Source organism: Halichoerus grypus, chromosome 11 (genome assembly GCF_964656455.1).
Source record: "Halichoerus grypus chromosome 11, mHalGry1.hap1.1, whole genome shotgun sequence".
Lineage (NCBI taxonomy): Eukaryota > Metazoa > Chordata > Mammalia > Carnivora > Phocidae > Halichoerus > Halichoerus grypus.
The window spans coordinates 106325581-106341141 of NC_135722.1; the positions used below are offsets into that span (position 1 = coordinate 106325581).

General features: G+C 40.6%; 1 protein-coding gene across 3 annotated transcripts in view; it reads right to left on the reverse strand.

Annotated features, from left to right (window-relative positions):
* CUL5 (cullin 5) overlaps nucleotides 1–15561 on the reverse strand; it is a 93054-nt gene that overhangs the window by 60650 nt on the left and 16843 nt on the right. For 2 of the 3 annotated variants that reach the window (XM_078059056.1, XM_078059057.1), the window contains exon 2: nucleotides 13096–13205. The exons of the other annotated variant lie outside the window; for it this stretch is intronic. In XM_078059056.1, the coding sequence (XP_077915182.1) occupies nucleotides 13096–13205 (110 nt within the window). The remainder of the gene's footprint in view (nucleotides 1–13095; nucleotides 13206–15561) is intronic. 3 annotated transcript variants of the gene reach the window in all.

The window sequence follows — 15561 nt, forward strand, 5'->3', positions numbered from 1 at the left end:
ACAAAGCTAGTATACGGTGGACCCAGGACCACAGGGCTAGTGTACAGTGGACCCAGGCAGGTGGGCTCCAGAAGACACACAAAACCATTTCCCCAAACTTACTCCTGCACTTCTCCAAACCAACCATTCCACAAACAGTAGCCAAAGTGAGTCTCTGAAACAAATCACATCATATTAGCTCCATATGTAAAACCTCCAATGGTTTCCCACTGATCTTTGCATAAACTGTGAAATGGGTAACTGACCCCTCTGCAATCTCACCTCATAACTGAAGGAATCCAGAGGCTAAAAGAAGAAACTGATACAAAATAGGCTGATATAATTCAGTATGTGTACTACTGTGCATATAAACACAAGATGGTTCAGGAACCCAGAAGAGGGTGAGAGCCAAAGGGAGAAGCTGAGAGGTAGCGAGGGACAGGAAGGCTCCCTGAAAGAGTTGGTTTCCTGAGCTTAATCTCAAAGAACAAGTAGGACTTTGCCAGGCAAAGGTGTGAGGGGGTAAGGAAAGGATATTTTATGAAGAAGTAGCAGTGTGAGTACAAAATTGTGGGTCGCTGTGGTGCTGGCAGTGAATATAAGCAAATCAATGTGGTCAGCGCGTGAAGTGGGGAGTGGTAAGCAAGAAATGTGACAAACTAACCCTTCTTTAGCCCCGTACTACATTCACTCACAGTGCTATTGTATCCACCCCCTAAATGGCTCTCCAGTTTGGACATGTGCATCCATTACGACTACCAGAGTCACAATCACCATCACCTCTCACTTCGTTTACTTTAACAAAAACAGGAATTGACCGCTCACCACGTGCCAGGCAGAGTGACTTGGGTGAGTGTAGGTCTTCCCAGAAGCAGAGGGGATTAGACATGCAAGAGATTTATGGAGGGAAATGGAGGTGAGGGAAAATGGGAAGTTTGCTACGGGAAGCCCACAAAACCAGTCTGATCCTTGTTGGGAAGAAGAGAAAGGACGGTAGGGTACAAAGAGCCTTAGGCAGTTCTCAGAAAGTCTGCTAATGCTTTTGGGAGTTTGGGGGCAAAATTCATGCATCAGAGGAGTCCAATGCCACCTTGAAATAGGACTACACTAATAATCCATGCCATACTCAAAGTTATTGCTGGGTATACACGTCAGAAGGGCTAAAATGTGGCTTGGCTCTCATAAGGCAAGAGGGAACGGTGTGGTTAAGAATGCGGGATTAATCTCACCCAAAAAGTTAAACTTGTGATTGATTTAGCACATCTTCTCCAGCCCCCTTTTCTCAAACTCCAGGTACTCCTAAGTGTTGCTACATCAGGAAAGAACGCCCTCAATACACCCATTCTTATTCAAAACACAATACACATCAACACACAAAAGACCTCATCAAGTCTCCTGGTCAATCTTAACACGCATTTTGAAAAATTTTATAATAATATACCTGAGGAATGGATTATGGTAATACCATATATTAGTGGGTTAATAAATACCCTATGGTAATACCTCTAAGTTCCTCTCCCTAATCCTACTCTCTTCCACCCTCCCCAGAAGTAACCAAGACTGAATCTGTTATTATTTTTCAAGTTTTACAACAGACTACGAGTATTTCTGAACTTCATAGAAATTGTATCTAATGGGCGTGTGGGTGGCTCAGGAAGGCTCCCTGAACGAGTTGGTTTCCTGAGCTTAATCTCAAAGAACAAGTAGGAGTTTGCCAGGCAAAGGTGTGAGGTGGGTAGAGAAAGGGTATTTTATAAAGTAGCAGTATGAGTACAAAATTGTGTACTCTCCCTCTCCCACTCCCCCTGCTCGTGTTCCCTCTCGCTCGCTCGCTGTCAAAATAAATAAATAAAATGTTTAAAAAAAAAAAGAATACATTCTCTTGGAATATATAACCAAAGTGCTTTTATTTAGTTTTTTTTAAAGATTTTATTTGAGAAAGTGAGATAGAGCACCAGACAGAGCGAGCAAGCACGCACAAGCAGGGGGAAGGGCAGAGGGAAGAGCAGGCTCATGCTGAGCAGGGAGCCTGATGTGGGGCTCGATCCCAGGACCCCGAGATCATGACCTGAGCCTAAGGCAGACGCTTAACCGACTGAGCCACCCAGGCGCCCCAACCAAAGTGCTTTTAAAAAAAGGACATGTTGTAAGCAAAATTCATTTTAACTACTTAACTGTATAGAAAAATCAGGGAGGGGGGTGGGTGTGAAAGGGACAAAGTAAAGGTTTTTCAAAGGTTTTAAGGCAATAGAGAGAAGGGCAAGAGGTAAGAAGTAGTCCAAAGGTTTCAACTTCCTTGGGTACAAAGAAAGTAAAAGAGAAAGTGTGACCCCGGTATAAAAAACAGGTATTTTGCTTTTGATTAATAGTAACACTATATGCTTCCGATGGAGAGTGAGAAATAGGAATGTAACCACTAATGGAAGTGAACTTTCAAATTAACAAAAATAAACAAAAAATGAAGAAACAAGATTAGCTACTAACTGATAAATTTAGAGAAGCAATAAAACAAGAATATCAGTTGTAACATTAAATAGGAACTCAGTAAATTATCCCATTAGAAGACAGTATGTCCTTCAAAAGGACAGTGTTATGATTTCCCTTATACAAGGAACTTGGAATAGGCAAATTCATAGAGGCAAAGAGCTCTGATCTTCTGTGTGGGATGATGAAGACGTTCTAAAAGACGGATAATGTTGATGTTGGCACAACATTGTGAATGTACTCAGTGCCAATGAATTGTAAAATACCACTGAATTGGTTCAAGTGGTACATTTTATGTAATGTACAATTTACCAAAAAAAATTTTTTAAGGAAAAAAAAAAAAGACAGTATGTCTTAAGAGATACCAGGCAAACACAAACCAAATAAAGCAGGGTGGCAATATTAATATTATCTAAAGAGGAATTTAAGGTTAAAAGAACTAGAGAAAAGAAATATTGTGTAACGATAAAAAGCATTATTTATGAAGATATATCCAACTATTTACAGTATTTTTGTGTTACTTTTGACACATATACATATCAAATATATATATATACGTATCAAAATATAACAAAATAATTAGGAATGAAAGAACTTGATACAAATACAATGGAATACTTAAAACATCCTGCATTTAGCTAAAACATTAAATTCAATTAACAGTGGCTCCGATTATTACGTTATTTTTCGTAAATAACGTAGACAGAAGTCTAGAGGTAGACAGCTGCTGGTGTCTGGTCAGAGACTGAGAAAAGCATCTTTCTCTCTCCACTGTGCCACTTTAGCACCTCTTATCCCTGTGAGGGTTTAAAGGTGGAAAAGGAGGACTGCGCTAGGTACATTAGTTTAATTCATCTGAAAAGCAAAACCTTTCTCAGAAGCCTTCCTGTAAACCTATTTGCTGGAACTGCGTCACATGGTGACCCAAACAGCAAGGGAACCTGAAGAAGTGAATATTACAATATGCAGCCGCATGGGAAGTACACAAGGCACATAAAACCAGGAATGGGTGTGGCTTAGCTAGTCAGCAGTGTCTATCCCAAGATCTCTTAACATTTGAAAATCTAGACCAAAAAAAAATTAAGGACAAAGAGGAATTTAAAAATACAATCAATAAATAAAATTTATTAGAGATTCTCATTACAACCATCAAAAAGATAATTTTTTCGGGGCGCCTAGCTTGCTCAGTGGGTGGAGCATGCAACTCTTACTCTCAGGGTTGTGAGTTCAAGCCCCACATTGGGTACAGAGATCACTTAAAAATGAAATCTTTAAAAAAGAAAAAAAAGAATTTTTTTTCCTAAGAGCATATGCACCCATATAAATTTTTTAAAGATATTTTTATAGGCTATTTCTCTGATCATAATCTGTAAGTAAGTAAGTAAGTGATCAAAAAAGACATCATTATTAGAAAGTAAGTCCCTGGATAATGCATGGATTATTTTAAAAAATTTACTAACAACCGAGAGAGCAATAAAAAGGAAAACATTTCATACTGTAAAACCTATGGTAACAATAAAAGCAGTATTAAGAAAAAAAAAGTATAGGCTTGAATGCTCTCATTTGAAATAAAAAGATAAAAGAACTAAGAATTCATCTTAAAAAAAAAAACCAGAAAAAAAATAATTCAAAGTAACCAGAAAGAAGACATTAATAAAGAAACAAATCATGGGGGCGCCTGGGTGGCTCAGTCAGTTAAGTGTCCAACTCTTGCTCTCAGGGTTGTGAGTTCAAGTCCTGCAATGGGCTCCATACCCAGCATGGAGCCCACTTAAAAAAAAAAAAAAGCAAATTATGGATCTGATAATGAAAATAAATTGAATATTATTCTTCCCAAAGAACTAATTTTTGCCTTTTCCTTTTCTCTATTGCACAGTTATTTTGTATTTCATAAATTTTGGCTTTTATCTTTCCTTCCTTATACTTTCCTTAGCTTTTTTTTTTTTTTAAAGATTTTATTTATTTATTTGACAGAGAGAGACAAGAGACACAACAAGAGAAGGAACACAAGCAGGGGGAGTGGGAGAGGGAGAAGCAGGCTTCCCGCGGAGCAGGGAGCCCGATGCGGGGCTCGATCCCAGGACCCTGGGATCATGACCTGAGCCGAAGGCAGACGCTTAACGACTGAGCTACCCAGGCGCCCCTTTCCTTAGTTTTAATGTGCTAGGCTTTGTCCTCATTTCTTGAAATGAGCGCACAGATCACTGACTTCCAACCTCTTTTTTCTAACATATGCATTAAAGGCTATAAATTCCTTAGCACCTAAGCTCTGCTTAGGTGGATGGAACAAGTTTTGATACGATGTACCCTATCAAAGTAATTTTTTAAATTTGGTTACATGAGAAGACCAATAAAATGGATCAACTCCTTAAAGACCAGAATAAAGAAAAATATGTAGGATTAGGGATGAAATACGAGATATACCCACATGTACAATATAAATATACTACTTCTCATGCCATGGAACAAATTTCAAAATCTAGAGGAAAAGGAAATGCAGTGTGCAAATAGACAATTTGTCTTAGTCCCAATTTTAAATAGAAGGTTTCCAATGTATCACTATTGGGATGATGTCTACTGCTAGAATACTTGCAGATGACCTTTATCAGATTAAAGAATAATTTTTTATTTTTCTAATTTTTTAAGAAACATTTCATGTTTTTTCATCTACTGAGATTATCAATTTCTGATATGATTTTGACTTTTTCTATTTGTTTTGAGTTCAATTTTCATTTTATTTCCTCCTACTTTTGTTGATTTCTCTACTCAGCTTTTGAATTTTTGATTCAAGATTTCTTAAATTACCCTAAATGGTTGTATGAGGATACCGAACTCAGTTTGGAGCACTGTGTTCGTGTTCTGCTTCCTAGCTGGTTTCTGTGGAACAATTTTTAGAGCTAAAATGTTTTGGCTCCCACTTTCTTATAATTTTGGATGGATCATGTCTGCCATTTTCTATTTATGTTCATCTTAAGATCAAGATTCCTAGTTTAGGAGCACCTCCTTCTGTCTAGTTTAATAAAGCTCAATTTTTTAATGACCAATGTTGGTAACAGAAGAAAGGGTACCTATTTCTGCAGGATCCTTAAATCCTCTAAATCCTTACCTGTCTGAAAATATGCTTATCTCGTCTTAAACTTGATTACAAACTTGACTAGAGAATACTAGGTTTGGAATAATTTCCCTTCAAATATTTAAAGAAAATGTTTCATCAACCTCCTACATCCAATCTGGCCAATGAAAAGTGTTGGGGACAGTCTGCTTTGTTTGAGAGTTAATGGTTTTCCCTCACTGCAAGAAAACTAGGATATTTTATTTATCCTTGGAATTTTGAAACTCCTTAAAGATATATCTCAGCATGTTTGCTAGCACTTTCAGTATTAAGACTTGTAGGGATAGGTGGGAAGGGACAAGAGTTTCCACCTGGGGAGTTTCCACCTTGTATTTCTGGACTATACCCTCTCCTCTACGATTTCTGTTCTCTCCTTCTGGTACAAATTTACCCAACTCTAGATCTACCTTCCGTATCTCTTCATTTCTATTTTATCTTCCATACTCTGTTTCTGCTCTACATCCAGGGAGAACTCTGCTTTTATTTTTCAAATCACTGATTTGGTCTTCTTTTATGTTTTAGCTCTTTATTTTATTTCAAAGATCTCTTCTTTATCTTGACTTTCATTTTCAACTTAAGTTCTATCATTTTCTTCTTCTATGACACAAACTGGAATTTTTAAAGAGTTCTTCCTAAACCTGCATCATCGATTTCCTCTAACTCTGAGGTACAGCCTCTAAGACGGCCCTCGATGATCCCGCTCTCCTGGTATTCATACCCGGGTACCGTTCCCTCCTACAGTGTACAAGCATCAGTCTGTGTAATAGCACATGACACGTGTGGTGGTTTGTCACTTCCAAAACTATGGCAGAAACACTACAAGCTCTGTCTTGGGAGTACCCTCTCTCACTCCGGGGAAAGCAAGCTGCCACATGTAAACTGCTCTGCGGAGGGGCCCACATGGTGAGGAACTGAGCAGCTAGGGAAGAACTGACGCCTGCCATCAATCCTGTGAGTAACCTGAAAGATCACTCAGCGCCTGAGTCTAGGCCCACCTCCGCTGCTGAGCTTCACTGCCAGCTCACGAGAGACCCCGAGTCAGACCGCCCGATCAGGCTGCTACCAGCTTCCTGACCCTCAAACGGTGACAGGGTAAGTGTGCAGTGTTTCAAGCTGCTAACCTTGAGATAATCTGTTATGCAGCAATGTACAACTGACACATGGAGACACAACAAAGACAGGGAGGCAGAAGACCATTGTAATCGTTCAGATGAGATGGTGGGGGAAGAAGCTGGGATGGGAAGGTCAATTCAAGAGACATTTAATAAAAATCTATGAAACCTAGTCATCAATTGAATATGAGGGAGTAAGAAAACAGGAAGCTAATGGTAGCTTTCAGATTTTTGGTGTGAAGCTATGAACAACATATTTTTATCATTCTGAATATGGAGTACTTACAGAAGTTAAGAGACAGACCTATAGAAGAAACAACAGGCCCTTTGAGTCTGGAAGTTCGACTCAGGAGAATAATCTGGATTGCTTTTGAGCCTGACACGGGCTCCATCCCAGGACTCTGAGACCATGACCTGAGCCACCAAGAGTCGGACGCTCAACCGAGTGCACCACCCAGGCACCCACAAGAAAAATATCTTTTAAGATAATTTATAGTAAAGGGGCACCTGGGTGGCTCAGTCAGTTAAACGTCTGCCTTTGGCTCAGGTCATGATCTCTGGGTCATGGTATTGAGCCCTGCATCGGGCTCCTGGCTCAGCAGGGAGTCTGCTTGTCCCTCTGCCCCTCCCCCTACTCGTGCACACAATCGCTCTCTCTCTCAAATAAATAAAATCTTAAAAAAAATTTATAGTGAAGATAAATTTTCTTTTTTTTAAGATTTTTTATTTATTTATTTGACAGAGAGAGACACAGCGAGAGAGGGAACACAAGCAGGGGGAGAGGGAGAAGCAGGCTTCCTGCTTAGCAGGAAGCCTGATGCGGGGCTCGATCCCAGGACCCTGGGATCATGACCTGAGCCGAAGGCAGGCACTTAACGACTGAGCCACCCAGGCACCCCGATAAATTTTCTTAAAAATAAGATCTTGGGGTGCCTGGGTGGCTCAGTCAGTTAAATGCCCAACTCTTGATCTCAGCTCAGGTCTTGATCACAGGGTCGTGAGTTCAAGCCCCATGGTGGGCTCCACCCTGGGTGTGGGGACTACTTAAAATAAATACATACATAATAAAAATAAGGTCTCACAAGTTGAAAATAATTTATGATTTAATTCTGGCTTCAATTTCATTAACCAGGGTCAAACCAAATAAGTGTCTAGAGCAGTAGTTCTCAACTGAGGAACATACCATCCCCACAGAAGCTCATTTGGAAAAGTACCAGAGCTTTTTGTTTGTTTGTTTCACTAATGAGGGGTGGTGGCACACAGGGAATGTCCACTACTAGAGTCTGAGGGTGAAGGCCAGAGGTGATAAACATCCCACAATATGCCAGACAATCTTTTATAACCACCTAAAATGCCAAAAGCACTCTTACTGAGAATCAATGATATATGAGAAAAAAAAGGAGCAAATAGTCAATGGAGTTTAATAACAATACTTTAGTATCTCAAATTTAGAAAGATAAAAGCAACCTGAATGTTATTAATTTACGTGATCAAACAGGCTAAAATTTGAAAGGTTTTTTTTTTTTACAGTATTATTTTTAAAAGATTTATTTATTTGAGAGAGAGAGAGAGAGAGCGGGGTGGGGGGGCAAAGGGAGAGGGACAGGGGAAGCAGACTCCCCGCTGAGCACAGAGCCCAATGTGGGGCTCAATCCCACCACTACAAGACCATGACCTGAGCCAAAACGAAGAGCTGGACACTCAAATGACTGAGCCACCCAAGCAGCCCTAAAATTTGAAAGGTTTTAATTAATGTAGGTCTTGCAATTTTGGTGATAACATGTTAAGATATACAAGAATCCTTTAACCTAAAAGGACTACATATTAAGTTACCTTGGGTAACTCCAAGGAGATCAAGGATTTTTAAAAATGATGTGATGAGACCACTAACTAGAGCAAGTACAAAGGTACTGACTATTTCTGCTTAGAAATGCACTTTAAGCAGGGAACACCATCATATTACCCTCCTCCCAGTCAGAAGTGCACAAAAAACAAGCATCATTCTAGATGATAAATGATATAATCAACACAAATTGACAGAAACAAAACAAAAAAACCTCACCACATTCAACATATTATTCATAAAATAGTTTAATCAAATAATTTAAGGAAAATATAAGTATACATGAATGCTATGTATTTCTAAAAGGGCTTAGTTGTTTATTGAACTTTAATTTTTCAAAAGGCAGAATCATGCATATAAGTTAATATTATGCAACAAGTTCTACATTAGGTAAATTAGATTTTCTTATGTGATAAAGAGAAAAAACGAGAACAGCTTAATGTGTATGGATAATTCAGTCACACATCTACAACTCCCGACAGAGTATTCCACTAGAGCATACACAGAAAAGTTAGAGCAGGTCTGAGACCACTATCCTTAGGAAGATGTGCTTGCAAGGCTGGCCCTTGGCTGGTATCTGGGAACTTGGACTTTGTGAAGGTTCTGTTTCCTGATGAGAATCGCTCATTGTGCCTAAATGTTTAGGTAAACAATCTGATTTATGCTGAATACCTGCTTTTCATCTAGGAGTCTGGGACTTCAGTTCACGTCAGGAAGAGGCTACCTATGTGACAGCCCTGAGTTAAATCCCTGGACACTGTCTTTAATGAGCTTCCCTGCAGACAGACTTCCACATGTGCTGTCACAATCAGCTGCTGGAGTCTCCGGTGTGACCCCAATGGGAGAGGATGCTTGGAAATATGCGCCTGGTTTCCCCTGGATTTGCCACCCACACCTTTGTTGCATTTTACTGTAATAAATCATAGCCATGAATATGACCATATCTGAGTCCTATGAGTATTCTTAGCAATTACTGAACCTCGAGGTGGTCATTAGACTGCTGACACAATTGGTGTCAGAAGTGGGATTCACTAGACCAGCTGGGACTCTCTGAAACATGGTGAGAGCAATGTCTGATAAAAGTAAGGATGAAGTGACTGGACGATGAACCTCTGCTGTTTGGGTGGCTATAAAGTCATCCACGGTATGAAACAGCAGCTGAGTTGCATATGTTTTAAGAGAGAAGGGTTACCTAGGAAAGCTGAAAACAATAGCTCTAGCCCCTGGAGAGTTAGCTCGCTCAATCCCCTGGCTGCTTTCAGCCATGCCAACTCGAGTGACAAGAGAAAAAGCACACCTTGGCTAACACCTTTGGTTTTGTTCTTGCCTCCAAATGGGAAGAGAAAAGGCCCAAAGTTAAGCTTTGGGTGAACCAAAAATGTCAAATGTTGGCATTATTCTCCCCCCACCACCCCGAGCCATGAGGAAATAATATTTAAGTCAGATCCTGGGGTGGGAGAAAGATTTAGATAAACCAGGGGAGAAAATGCTGGGGGTGAGGTGCTTGCAGGGAGAGGAAACCACTCGAGCTGTTTCTTCAGCCCAACGGCTGCTGCTGAAGCAATCCCTCCAGGCCCCTTGCATTCCAGCCAGGTTCTCCCAGCAACTCTAACAATGTCAATGCTGCTAGGGGTCTGAATAAATGTATAATGGGAAGAAAGGGGAGGTTTAAAAGATGGCTTTGTATTTTGTGGCTATGGCATCTGGATGTATGATCAAGAAAGATGTAAAATGTTATATGCTTGTACTTTCATAAATGCTACAGGGATTGCACCTATCAGGAAAGGCCGTCCCCCAAAAAGTTAGTGGACACAACTTCCTTGCCTTAAGCTGCTGGTGAAGGGACTGGAACTTAACGTGTTTGAACGGAAAAAGTGATATTTACTATTATTTTTACCTATTGGTATGTCTGAGAAAAGAGAGACAACATAAAAACAAAGGAAATCTTCAGCTAGAAATACACTTTTGGAGTTCTAAAAAGCAGTTTTGAGTTGCCACTGAGCTCCTGTGAAATCAGATGTCTGACCCTTAGAGGCTGATGATTTTCCAGCCTGATGTGCATGTTTCTGAGCAATTTGGACTCTCAGACTGGTAAGATAAAAAGGCCTTACTTAGCAAAGTCCTGCTTGTCATTTGGACTTGGAACATGACTGTCTGTGTGTCGCCATCTTGGCTTTGCGGCTGCAGAAGAAAAGTTGCTCTTTTTTAGAATCCTGAATTCACAGATCTTAATTGCCCAGATCTGATTCTGAGCTGAAACCTGATACTGTCTGTTACTGGCTGTTTCAAGCTCAACATAAGCTGTGCTGAACTAAAGCAAGCACGTGCTCAGTGAACAGGACTTTGACAGGAGGACTGCTGCAGATTTCAGATACCCTTTGCAGAGCCGTAAACTGAAAACATCCTGGATTCTGCCTGGACCACCTGAATCACTCCCAGATGCCTACAGAGAAGGGCTTATTCCTGATGGCGCCATCTGAAGTCAAGCAGCTGACTGGTCTATTTATCTGATACAGACACTAACTGCCCCCCTGACTTGCGGTGACTGCCGAAAGCTGCCAATGGGAGGGCAGGGACCCACCCCTCACAGATTGGACTCCTGATGCCCTCTCCGCGAGGTCTCACTGTTACTGACTCGTGTTCAGTTTTCAACAATGGATTAATAACAACCTGGCTCTACTTCTCTCACCTTCACCTCACCATCCTTGTGCATACACCTTAATAAAACAACCTGGTTGTTAAACACAGCTGTCTCCAGAAAGGAGTGGATCTTTTCTAGGCTGCTCACTACATAAATGATCAGGACAAAGGCACGGGAGGTGACATAAACCTACCTTAAAATTTTCTAAACATTTGGGATTTCATCCAGACCAATACCCAAACACATCTTTCTAGTTAAGGGATATAAAAAATACTTTTCTGTAAAAATGCATTTGCTCCTCTTGCAAGTCCACATGATTGTGGGAAAAAATTGAAAATCTGTCATTACTGAATGGGACACACTGGTTTTACAAGAAAGAAAAAACAAAACACAGCACCTGAGAAAGCAAAGGAGAGGAGGAAGACATTAATGATTTTTTGTTTTTCAGAATGATTCTTCAAAGCTTTGCTGTCCTCCTGAAGGCAAATTCCCAGCACTGGCTTTCCTCGCTGCTGTGGGTGCTCTGAAATCAAACCCACGGCTCGGAGACAGCAGGGAGCAGCCAACTCCTACGCTTTCCACACAGAACCCTTCGAAACATCATCCACACTAGTGAGGCAAATCCACTGGTCACGAATAAACAAAACTATTTGGGACTAATTTCCTTCAGGCAGTTCATCTGAAAACAAGGCCTGAAATGAATTAACAGAATGGGAATGAGAACTCTAGAGCTAAAGGTCCTTTGGGAGGAGGGAAACGGGGGGCCTTGTTACCGTATACTACCTGACCAACGTAGGTCTCTCCTGGAGTACCCTAACAATCGTAAACTTTTGTTTCTGGGGTACCACATATGCCCTCTGAGATTATACTTCTTCATGGATGTGCTCTGATGACCATGACACTGCTTTAACCCTGGAAAGCTTTCAGGTGCGCTTCAACTTAGGGGCCAGAGTTGCACTGTGCCTGAATTGACGCCTCAGGCCGTGTAAAAAAGGTTCATATAGAAAGTGAAGGAGAAGGGCGCATGGGTGGCTCAGACGGTTAAGCGTCTGCCTTCGGCTCGGGTCATAATCCTGGGGTCCTGGGATCGAGCCCCACATCGGGCTCCCTGCTCAGCCTATTTTTCCCTGTCCCTCTGCCCCTCCCCCTGCTCATGCTCTTTCTCTCAAATCAATAAATAAAATCTTTAAAAAAAAAAAAGACAGAAAGAAAGTGAAGGAGAAATCCACCTGGTTTCCTAAAATAAACTTCATGGTTGATGGGATTTATTTTCACTAGCTAAATCTAGGACCTCTAAAGACAACTGAGATCACTACTATGGATTGGCCTTACCTTGCCCCATCGTATCCTACTGATAATGAGTTAACTTTAAATGGTCAACAGTTTCCTACCCTGATATAAAACTTTCCTGATGGTAAGAATGTCCCACTATGCCTTAAATGTACAAGCTATATGGTTTACATTGAATACCTGATCTTTCTGAGAATCTGGAATTTGGGCACATACCAAGCAGAGGCTATTTATGTGACTAGTCCCCAGTAAAAACTCTCATTACTGAGTCTGCAAGAACTTCTCAGGTAGACAACGTTATCACATTGGTTGTCAATTCTGTTGCTGGAGAGACTGTCTCCTATGTGATTCCACAAGTACTGTGGGAAGCCTACGCCTGTTTTTCCCCACACTTTATCCAACGTGCCTTTCCTTTTTGCTGCTTTTGCTTTGTATCCTTTTGCTGTAATAAACCACAGCTGTGTATGATGGAGTCCCCCTAGCAAATCACTGAATTCAGAAGAGGGCTTGGACTAATAATAATTGTAAACAGGTAAACAGTCCAGTCTAAAGTGAGCATTCCATTTGGGTATAGAAATGCATCACCAAAATTTCCTTTACGTTAGCAAAAAGTGAGAGTTAATAGATTACTTACGAAAACAGATCAAACCACTGCTGTTTTGTAACAGATTCCTGGCGTAAAAGCTTCAAAACAATCGGACGCATGAAATCCCATTTGTCTTCAAATTGAAGTGAACCTTTATTCTTTAAAAAAAAAAAAAAAGATAAAAAGTAGTTTAATTTAAATGCAGCTAAATCAAAAGTGTCCGTTATTTTTGTCTTTCAAGAGTTAACTAGAGAAATGCAAGGTTTTAAATTTAAAACAATCGGTTTTCCATAATGGAATCCCTATAAACTTAATGTGGTTTCAAGAAATCACAGGAAGACACCATGAAAAAGAAAATTAATTGTACAAACGTATAAAGAATTTGGCCTTGCCCAAGGAGAAGGTCTGGTCTTTGTCCTTGACTTGTAGCAGGTAATCTCTGGGCTCTCAGAGTGTGTGTCTGATAAGAGAGTTGTTTTTTGCCTGGTAACCTTGGGTCAAACTGGATAATCTAACAAATGTGATTTAGGGAGGGAACTGGCCATACCCATAGAGTCCTTAGGGTTGGGGCTGACCAATCCAGAAACACTACTGTAACTTTGGGAGGTGGTTTTGGGTTAACCAAAATGGAGACTGAGATTATCCACAAGCAATCAATCAGTCATCCCTACATAATGAAGCCCCAGTAAAAACTCCAGAAAGGGAGGCCTGGATGGCTCAGTCAGTTAAGCGTCTGCCTTCAGCTCAGGTCATGATCTCAGGGTCCTGGGATCGAGTCCCGCATCAGGCTCCCTACTCAGCAGGGAGCCTGCCTCTCTCTCTGCCTGCCACTTCCCCTGCTTGTGCTCACTCACTCTCTGACAAATAAATAAAATCTTAAAAAGAAAAAGAAAAACTCTGGCTGGCTCAGTAGGTGGAGCGTGCGACTCTTGATCTCAGGGTTGTGAGTTTGAGCCCCATGGTGGGTGTAGAGATTACTTAAAAATAAAAATCTAAAACAAACTCTAGATGCTAAAGCCTGGGTGAGCTTCTCTGGCTAGCAGTACTCCATACACACGGTCACACAGTAAGAACAAGAGAGATATGCGATCTGACTACAGCGGAGAGGACCAGGAAAGCTCTGTGTTTGGAAACCTCCTACACTCTGCCCTCTTTCTTTGGCAGATCTTAATCGTATCCTTTCTCCAAAATAAGCCATACCATGATCTATGAGTCTTTCTAATGAATTATTGAACCTCAGGGTGGTTTTGGGAACCCTCCAAACTTGTAGCTGGTATGAGAAGTGAGGGGGATCTTGTGTATAAAGACTGTGCCTTCTAATTTTATAGTTGCCCTAAATTCCGCACAAAAAGTATACTGAGATTCTATATAAACTCTGAAAACTGAGAAAAAAACAAAAAACAACAACAACAACAACAAAACAGAAAAATACCCATCCCCCTTTTTAATACTAACAAAACCCTGATACCAAACTGGTGAGAAAAGCACAGGAAATGGAAACTCTATACAAATTCAACAAGGACATAGGTGCGAAAATCTTAAATAAATATTAGCAAATTAAACAAGTGGCATATCAAAAGAATGATATTTCATAATCACACATGGTTTATCCCACGAATGCGAAGTGGTTGAATATTAAGAAGAAGAGGTCAGCAATTCTTTACATTACTAGAGAGAGAGAGAGCATATGTGTTCAGTCATTACTACTGGGGCCACGTGACTTGCTTTCACCAATAAATGTCCACACAAGTCATTCACTTCCTAACATGCTTATGAGAAATTTCCAAACACACCTACGGAACTCATTATTGTTTTTACTACATAACATTCTTAAAGATGCTGCTCACTCTTATCAGATAAGGTTCTAGACTAACCACCTGGAATCTGCAAACTCCCTAAAATTATAACCCAGAAGAGGTCTCTAAACATGCGGGCTAACAAGAACCCACCTCAGAATCACCTAGTGCGGCAGTTTCACATACAAGTTTCTTTCTTTTTTTTTTTTTTTTTTTAAGATTTTGTTTATTTGACAGAGAGAAAGAGCACAAGCAGGGGGAGCAGCAGAGGGAGAGGGAGAAGCAGACTCCCTACCTAGCAGAGAGCTGATGCGGGGATCGATCCCAGGACTCTGGGATCATGACCTGAGCCGAAGGCAGATGCTTAACCATCCGAGCCACCCAGGCGCCCCCACATATAAGTTTCTAAAACTTAACTCAGACCTACTGGGATCAGAATCTCTTGAGTTCAGAATCAGCATATTTAGTAAATTCATGAGAAAACTACATAAAAATGTTAGAGGATCTATGACCAAAAACAGGTTAAGAACCATTGACTAACAAACTCTTGTGAAAGCAAGTGATGCATCTTACGTCCATGGACACTGGTGTTTTTCTTTTTTTTTTCTTTTAAACTTCTTAAGAAAGGCAAACGGTCACATGCAGGGCTGCATTTGGATGTCTGGAGTCTTGCAAGTTTGACTACCCTACACTCTCCTACAAATGTACCCTGAGAGCT